This window comes from Choristoneura fumiferana, chromosome 25 (assembly GCF_025370935.1).
Source record: "Choristoneura fumiferana chromosome 25, NRCan_CFum_1, whole genome shotgun sequence".
In the NCBI taxonomy this organism is placed as follows: domain Eukaryota; kingdom Metazoa; phylum Arthropoda; class Insecta; order Lepidoptera; family Tortricidae; genus Choristoneura; species Choristoneura fumiferana.
The window spans coordinates 14,595,192-14,604,857 of record NC_133496.1 but is presented as its reverse complement, the minus strand read 5'-3'; the positions used below and the strand labels follow the sequence as shown (position 1 = coordinate 14,604,857).

Sequence of the window (9,666 nt, the reverse complement as noted above, 5' to 3'; positions counted from 1 at the left end):
TGAAGCGATGTTTTCGCTATTTTCGTCTCTTGAAAAGATATCTATATATGTAGAAGAAAGTTCTTTTTCTTCAGTCAGAGGAGGTTCTACAGTTATTTTTCATGAAGATTCTTTTTCCCTTAGTGGCATTCCCGAGCTCGACGGGAATCAACAATTTCGGGTAGTAACCAGTCCATATAAAATGAAATTAGTTTGTCTTTCATTTTTTTCCCCAAAATGTATCATCTATAAGTATGATTACTGTTTTGAGGTGATGATTTTCACCACTCCACACAGCAAATATACACTGTGCTCGACACGTGACATGGAGACCTTGGATCTGGTCATACCAGTTACTATTTTTGTTAATTTCAGTAGTTTTAGTTTCCTTTTCATAATTCTACATCTGAATTTCGTTTTCTTTGATACATTTTTCAAGTCCATTTCTAAAGGCTACACTTCAACCGGGCACTTTATTTCACTTTTACTTAAAGACGATACATTTTGGGAGAAAAAATTAAAGACAAACTAATTTCAAAATTGAAAATACAAACTGAAATATAGATGCACAGAAAAACCAGAAAAATAAGACCAGCACTGGATATCGAACCCAGGTCCTCGGTATTCCGTACCGCGTGCTATACCGCTACACCACTGCTGGTCCACCAGCAGTGACCAGTAGTGGTGGTTGACCGGCAGTGGTGTAGCGGTATAGCACGCGGTACAGAATACCGAGGACCTGGGTTCGATTCCCAGTGCTGGTCTTATTTTTCTGGTTTTTCTGTGCATCTATATTTCAGTTTGTATTTTCAATTTAGGTTTTACGGGATGACCGTAAGAGAAAAAAAAAATTGGAATGGAAATAAAAAATATAAAAAGATTCCAAAAAACCAATCTTGATTTACGTGAAGGTAAAGCTGATAAGGTAGGCGGTAGGCGTCGTAATGTACGGTCTGGTACACACGGACCGCATTCCAATTGCAATCCGGCTGTAAAATGGCAGAACTACATCAGAACTGCGTAAGAACTGCACTCCGACTGCCTAAAATGGCAGTTGGAATGCAGTCCTCTGACAGTCGGGTCCAGTGCTGGTGCAGTTGTACTAACTGCGCAATAACTGCATCCAAACTCCCATTTTGCAGCCGGATTGCAGTTGGAGTACATGTTTTTGTCAATAATTTACTAATGCAACCAAGTGCAACCATCTTATTTTATTAAAATAATTTATGTTAAATAACTTGGCTGAATGCAAGATATTACCTTTGCCTGCAAAAAAGTGAGAAAATCTAAACTTAGATCGAAACTGTTGCATCTACTATCAGAAATGTCAGTGAAACTGTCAAAGGGATCAAGCAGGGCTACTACGAAACTCGAAACTAGAAGTTCGTGTCGTGCGGTCCCTCTGACACTTATACTATTTAATACGAGAGCGAGAGGGACGGTACGTTACGAACTTCGAGTTTCGAGTTTCGTAGTAGCCGCAAGGTTGAGTAGTTATACAACGTGCCTACAATTTGTATGGCAGTCGCGGTAGAATCTGGACGAAGCCGTCCGCGTCCGTGAGCAGCCGAGGCCCGCGCCAACCAGCTTGCGGTCGTAGTACGAATGTGAAATCCGCTCAGCAGGGCTGCTACGAAACTCGAAGATCGTGGGTTGCGGTCCCTCTGACACTTATACTATTTAATACGAGAGCGAGAGGGATGGTACGATACGAACTTCGAGTTTCGAGTTTCATAGTAGCCGCAAGGTTCGCCGCATGTTCGCCGTGAGTAGTATAGGTTTATACAACGTGCCTACAATTTGTATGGCAGTCGCGGTAGAATCTGGACGAAGCCGTCCGCTTCCATGAGCAGCCGAGGCCCGCGCCAACCAGCTTGCGGTCGTAGTACGAATGTGAAATCCGCTCAGCAGGGCTGCTACGAAACTCGAAGATCGTGGGTTGCGGTCCCTCTGACACTTATACTATTTAGTACGAGAGCGAGAGGGACCGCACGACACGAACTTTGAGTTTGGAGTTTCGTAGTATCCCTGCTGACTCGGCCCGACTCCGGCCGGTCGATTAGTGTGTGGTAGGTACTTACCGTTTAGGTACTCTAATGCTTCTCATATGTGCTCTGAGTTCACTTATGCGTTTCCTCTTTCGCTTAACTTTTTTAATACTGCGATTACCCATATTATTTGCTCTCAAAAGTAGTACTAGCGCGTTAGAAAAATGTGCACAGGTCCGTCGTCGACTACGTACACGCGTGTACTGGCGACTGGGAAATACTTGGCCGCCGCCGCGCGCTAGAACCGTTTTATTTTGCCAAAGACGAAATAAATTGGTATGATTGATGTACTCAACCTATTGAAAATCTATGAAGCATAAATCTAAATCTACTAAAACTATTTAATAAAGCAAATTTTGTGTTGATATTCATAATAGTTTTCATAATATTTGGTTTAACGTGTAAATTAAGGCTCTTTTTCAAAAAAATAATCTATCGAGGTTTTTGTCAGCAATCGTGTTTTTGATGAAGTCAAAAACTAGCTAATAGACTGAAAATATACATATAAAAAAATTGCAGTTGTAAGTATTGTGTAAGTATATTTTAAATAGTTTCTAAAATTGTAGTTTTCACTACGTACAGCGCCTTAAATAAAGTTAACTATGGTATGGTTGTTCCTAATCACACCTCTAGAATTGCCCTGGATGTAGTCACACACACTGCGGCCAACAGTCCAAGTAGTCAAAGCAAACAAGACTTTTTAGGGTTCCAGAGCCAAAATGGTAAAAACGGAACCCTTAGAGTTTCGCCATGTCTGTCTGTCCGTCCGCAGCTTTGCTCAGGGACTATCAATGCTAGAAAGCTGTAATTTTGCACGGATATACTTATATGTAAGCTATGCCGACAAAATGGTACAATAAAAATTTTTTAGGGTACCTCCCATAGACGTAAAGTGGGGTGTTTTTTTTTCCTAATCCAACCCTATAGTGTGGGGTATCGTTGGATTTTAAAACCATTAGGGGTTTGCTAAGACGATTTTTCGATTCAGTGATTTTTTTGCGAAATATTCAACTTAGTGCATATTTTCATTAATTTTAATTTTTAATTTATTAAGGCAACAAACAGTCACATAGTTAAACATTGCATTTAAGACATGATAAGGTATAGACCTGGAGTGCCATAACAGTAATAAAGCATACATCGGTAAACAGGAATGGTAGATGCGATAAACGATAAAACGATAAAATCGAACGTGCGAATATGCGCCACGAAATGCCGACATGGCCGCTATGGCACTTTTTTCAACTGTCGTGTTTTACCGACCGTGGCGGTCAAAGGGTTAAGAGTAAATAGCAGCCTAAGGTATAAAATATACCTAAACTATGGATGATTCCGTATAAAATACAAAATCCTTAGAGAAAATATTACTTATTTTTTTTGTAATGGCTACGGAACCCTATTTCGAGCGTGTCCGACACGCTCTTGGCCGGTTTTGTCCAATGATATTAGAGAGACGTCAGGCATAACCGGGCTAGAAGACCAAGAAGAAGGAACAACCAACAATTTGGATGGAGAGAGATTGGAGAGACACATGCCCAACGGTGGGCGAATACGCGCTGATGAAGAAGAAAAGAAATCCAAACTTTTTAATGCTTCCCATATGACTGCCATATTTCCTCAAAATTCATTTAGTAATTTTTACTTGAAAGCGTTACAATCATACAAAAAATTGTACCTCGTAAATCAATTCGTGCACAATTGCACAGTACACCCATATTGTTATTTGTATTTTGTTTATTAATGTCAAGTAATGAGTGATGCAAAACATTCCAATCGCAATTACTCAAACTAGGTAATCCCGTAAATGAAGATAACATGAGACATCGTGACCTTCTGACATCCACACATATTTGATAGGAGTGACCAGTTATTTAGGAAATTTCAAGAATATTAATCATTTATTCGCTATTCACAAAAACAGTTTTGTAGTACAAAATAAAAATAAAAATGAAACCAATATTTTGTGAAGTCGAGGAGGAGGAGGAGGGTTGGGGATGGGAGGGTTAGTTGGTTTGTCGACTAAGGATATCCGCGAGAGGTGGTTAAGTGATTTGGACCTGTTCAATGGTGCAGTTTGTTATTTTGAGTTGTCCGGTGTCGGAAGATGCAGTACGAATTTACAGGTTCATCAAGCACTCCTTTGCAGCCAGATAATCTGGACATTGCAATAGGAGTGTTTGATGAATGTGGACATCGAGTCATTCAATGAGGCTGGCATAGTCACACAAGTGCACTTAAACCTCAAAAAAAAAATAGAAAAAAAAAATAGGCATTTGTTTGCACAAAATATTGTTGTTAATATTTTATACATATAACATAGGTACCTACAAAAATTTTCGGTGATAACCGGTTGCGGCACATCACTTAATATGAGACGCAAAAAACAGGTTATACATGAAACATCATTTTAGTATCTCGAATTAAGAAACAGACCATAGGCCTAGTATAATTAATTAGGGAGGAAACAGGGGAAAATGTATAGAGTAATAGCTGCCCATATTTCCCCTTACCAAGATACTCAACAAATGACCCACCTGTGGGGTGTGAGGGGGCGTGTTGGTTGAGGCGTCGAGCGCGCCGCACTGGGCGCCCTCGGGCTCGGCGCCGGGCTCCTCGCCCGCCGCGCTCATAGCGGCCGCGGCCTTCGCGCTGTCGCCGCTCGCTGCCCGCTTCCCGCCGCTACGAGGCGACCATCCTTCGCCGAAGGAGCTTCCGTATGCACGCTGAGCGTCAGCCGTCAGCTATTCACCATGTAGCCAACGATAGCCCAAAGACACGCTCCCGCTCTGCGAACAGTTTTTACAGGAGGCTATTAGGCGAGGAAGGCGACGAGACGTCCGCTGCGCCACCGCTTTGCGATCACTATATTCACATTCACATAGTCGATTTCATAAATGGACATTTTGACAGTTCAGGGGATACCTTTATTGTGAGCTTTAATATTTATAGAACGCGAAACGCGATTTGGCATCGTTCATCCGCGAGTGTTTGGCGTCGTTACACAATATAACTATTGAAACATCAGTAGCATAAGGTCAACAACGAAACATTAAATATGCGAACGGAGACTTACTCGATTCACACTGCGATGTTGCGTTGGTTGGCTGCTTTCACTATTTACTGGGCTCCACAATATGGCTCTGAAGAATGGATGAAAATATGTTGAGGGGACACGGGAAAAACTAAAAGAAACAATGGAGTAATTAAACGGAGGCAATATTTTTATACGGTATTTTGACAAATAAATTTATGTCAATCTAGGATACGAGATGACCTATTGTTAAAAAAAAGTACAATGAGGCGCAGCTATTGGTCAAGTTTAGTAAACACATATACAAGTTAAAATTTAGACCAATCACAAGAGAGGATCGAAAGTAAACATCCAATAGACATTAGATAAATAAACGTCCTCATTTCATTTCCGAATTGATCCAAAATGGCATCTTGTCTCGTAAAATGACCTTGTCTATGGTATTCTGCCACAGGTAAACTACAATTGTGTATCCAGTACAGTTTTATTAAAAAAAAAAACTTTTCGAGCAGTTTTCGAGCTTGGGGCGGCAATTTACGATTTCATCAGATTTCATTAAGACAATGTCAGCCGGGCTATGAGCCAAATTTTCGTTAATCACTATATATTTTTTAAGATTTTACTAAAGTAGCTTTTCTTTGTAAGAATATCGTTACATTTCCAGTAATTTGTTAAAGAATTTAATGAAGTGTTGCGTAGATTTTAAGAGAGAATACCCATTCATAGATGAGTTCTGAATGAGTTTTAGACATACATCAAAGAGTTCATCACGATCTTCGTCCCCTAGGAAAAGTTCAAGTAATCCAGAAGAATCGTCAAAATTGTATAGTGAATTAGAATCCCTGAAGCAGGCAGTAGTTTCTTTGAAAAATTCTGTAGAAAGCAGGGACGTTGCTATAGGAAAACTCGCTCGTGAAAAAGAAAAATTATACGTAGAGCTGAAAGGTGCGCAACGGACGAGCCGGAACCTACGCCAGCAGCTGGTTGACGAACGGTAACTGACTCGCCTTGCTATCACAGAGGTGTGATCTTTTTAGGGTTGCGTAGTCTTGGGAAGGTTTTTTTTATTTTGATACAAAAAAGCGTGCTGCCCGCCTGACATTCTATTCTATTCTACATAAGTATTTTCATTTCATAGCCTATCGACACTTTCAGCTGCAGGGTACTCGCATGCTCGTTATACTTACCTATTCCTAAAAAATTGTTTGGTACCTTTTTTTATACCACGTCGGTGGCAAACAGGCAGGAGGCCTACCTACTCTCCTTATGAATTAAATTAGGGTTTTGTACCGCGTACCTTGATTTTAGAGCAGCTCGATATTTCAAGGTACGCGAAACAAAACCCGAATTTAATTCATAAAATGAGTAATGACCGCGATAGTCTAAAATATTATACCTACTCTCCTTTCTTGAAGAACAACTTGCTAAAGTGCCGCGCCGCGTTTGCTAGAGAATTATTAGAAGTGTAACAGTAAATAGCAGCCTAAGGTATAAAATATACCTAAACTTGGAAGATTCCGTATAAAATACGAAATCCTTAGACAAAATATTTTTTTTTTCGTAATGGCTACGGGACCCTATTTTGGGCGTGTCTGACACGCTCTTGGCCGGTTTTAATTAGTATTTTGCAGCAGTGGGGCTTACTTGTAAAATATAGTAGACAAGTAGTCTTATTGACCTGTGCCTATTTCTCGAAGCTACTTACAAGTTAACAAAGTTAACAATTTACAAGCGTTAGTCTGTGTTTATCAGTAGGTATAACATTGAAAAGAGACTACCGCTTTTTGTAGCTTACTGCTGAAAACGACGACTTTACTTAATAGATTTTACTGCTCTACACATTGTTTGTAATACTTTTATATTTTTTAACAATGAATCAATCAGTCATCTCATAATTCCAGAGATATTCATTCAAAAGAAAAACAATATTTAGTGGAAGAAATTGCAAGGCTGTCTAAGAAAGAAGAATTTGACTGTTACTCAGTACAACATTATTCAAATGTACGTTAAACATATAAAATTTATTTTGTAAGTACTTAAGTTAATTATTATTTTTTAGCAGAATCCCGACTTTCCATTTATCATAATTTCAGGATGAAGATATTATAGATTCTTTACAAGATCAACTTTTAGCTAAAGATGAAATAATTTGCAATATTTGTGCAAAGTTTTTGAAATTGAAGACCAGTAAGTCGGCTTTACAGAAAAAAATCCGACGATTGAAGACCGAGACCCGAGAGGTAACTCAAACTCAAACTCAGTCTTTAAGTATAAACGTTCAACTTTCACCATGTTAGGGCACAGCAATATACAAATAATTAGTATATTATTTCTTAAAATACTGGTTTGTTAATAAGATAGGGCTGCTAAGTAAGATTTATGCCTACTAGAATTGATGCCTACCTACGGTTTTGAATTTTTCAGACGTATGAGAGTATAATTCTTCTCCTTCAAGACAACAAAGGAGTAATGGACAATCTGTTCGAAAAAATATTGCGGTTCTCAACAGTGTCGCAAGGAAGCAAAAAATATTTGAAGTTGTTGAGAATGAATATAAAGCTGCACTATGAAAATACCCAGCTGAAAATGAGCCTGACGCAAAATAATCGTTCAATCAAAGATCGTGAAACTGAAGGACACGAACAAAACTACCATGACTCTATTTTCCGTGGATCTCGAAACACAATAGCTGCTGCGGAAGGATCCGAAATCTGCCCAGGTCCATTGCGACACAAAATGAAATGGCGTCCACCAAAATTAAAGTACAAATGGCACAGTCCCGCACTTATAAGTGCTTTTTATAATGAACGGAAACCTCTGTCAGCTCAATTACAAGAAACCTTGACGAAATCAACTTCAATGCCCTGTTTACGCGATTAATGTTTGTTACAAGGACTCTGCTCTGGGTATTTCTTATATTGAATAAAAAAAAATGAAGACTGCCTTATCTATTAATCTAAACAACTACTAAATACCTATTATAAATTATATTAAAACAGTGACATACCTATTATAGGTTTTAGGAAAACATTATACTCAACATACATGCGGTGCGGCTTACGAATATTTTTTTCATGAATTTCCCGCTCTATAACTTTTTAAATGTAGGATAGGAAACGTTATGACATATGTTATGATAACCTGGGAGCCGATTTTTGGGGTTCCGTAGGTACCCAAAGGGTATAAACGGGACCCTATTACTAAGACTTCACTGTCCGTCTGTCTGTCTGTCACACAGAACATTTTTTTTTATTGTTCTGTGGTCTGTCACCGGTTGTATGACTGTATCTTATTGAACCGTGATAGCTAGACAGCGGAAATTTTCACTGATGACGTATTTCTGTTGCCGCTATCACATCAAATACTAAAAACCGCTCAAGAGCATGTCGGGCCTTGCTCAGTGTAGGATTCCGTAGTTCCCTTAACTTAACTTTGCCTTAGAAATAATTTTTAACAAAAACTTACAAACTGCTCAACTGATTAAGTTAAAATGATTTTCCTAGAAAGTTTCTATAAAGCTTAACCTCCGTGATTTTTTATATGTTTTTTAGAGGTGCGGTTCAAAAGTTAGAGGGGGGGACACATTTTTTGAACTTTCTGAGTGAATATCGCCGAAAATATTCACTTAATCAAAAAATGTTTTGTGCAAACCCCTATTCATTTTCAAATAGCTATCCAACGATACCTACCCCACAACATAAGGTGGAAGTGAAAAAAAAAACATCCCCACTTTACGTACCCTAAAATTTTTTTTATTATTATTTTTTTGTTTTACCACTGTCGGCGTGACTGATTTGTATAGTCATGCCCAATTATAGCTTTCTAGTACTAATGGCCTCTGAGCTTAGCCGAGGACAGTCTGACAGACAGACAGACGGACAGAAAAGGCGAAACAATAAAATTGGTCAAGTGCGAGTCGGACTCGTACATGAAGGGTTCCGTAAATGGTTCAGTAAAAGTTTTTGTTAAATTTCTTCTAAAATAAGTTTTTTTTTGCTGACTGTACTTTATGCCCCTGGTTACCAAAGTACTCGTCAAGACGACAACCGAGTCCAAACTCGATGTGGTCGGGTCGTTTATCACAGTTCCTATGGTCACCCGCTAGCTTTATCATCAGATCAACTCCATGTTTTAATAATATTGCATTGTCATCGGATTTATACATGCGTGTAAAATTTCAGCTCAATCGGTTGAAGATATCCACTTCAAATTAGAGTTGAAAGATTCCACCCAAGCAAACATATAGTTACATTAGGTACACTGCACTACATACCTGTACCAAATTTCAAGTCGGTACTATTAACTATTGAGGAGTTCCCTCCTGCAGAGACGATACTGGCAGGACCACGAAGATGTCACAACTAGATTATTGTATTGTCACCAAATTTACATAAGTATGCGAAATTTCAAGTCGATCGGATCGGACCACTGGAAGTGGGTCAAATTTAGCTTCCAAGGTTTGACCCACACAAATAATAAATAAATAAATAAACAAAGAGGGCAAGCTAAAGAAAAGCTTCTAAAAATATCGCCGAAATGTAAGCACTTGTGCAAGTATTTCGAATAAAAAACAATTTGTATTCTCATCCTCTTTGGTTCTGGCTGTTT

The 9,666-nt window shown here is 38.9% G+C and overlaps 1 protein-coding gene across 1 annotated transcript; it reads left to right on the top strand.

Annotated features, from left to right (window-relative positions):
- The first annotated feature begins 5,591 nt into the window (after positions 1 to 5,591).
- On the top strand, positions 5,592 to 7,990 carry LOC141442359 (uncharacterized). The gene is made up of 4 exons (XM_074107319.1): positions 5,592 to 6,052; positions 6,960 to 7,059; positions 7,152 to 7,298; positions 7,483 to 7,990. The coding sequence occupies exons 1-4, from the start codon at positions 5,796 to 5,798 to the stop codon at positions 7,936 to 7,938; spliced, it is 960 nt and encodes a 319-aa protein (XP_073963420.1). The 5' UTR covers positions 5,592 to 5,795; the 3' UTR covers positions 7,939 to 7,990.
- The last annotated feature ends 1,676 nt before the right edge of the window (positions 7,991 to 9,666 follow it).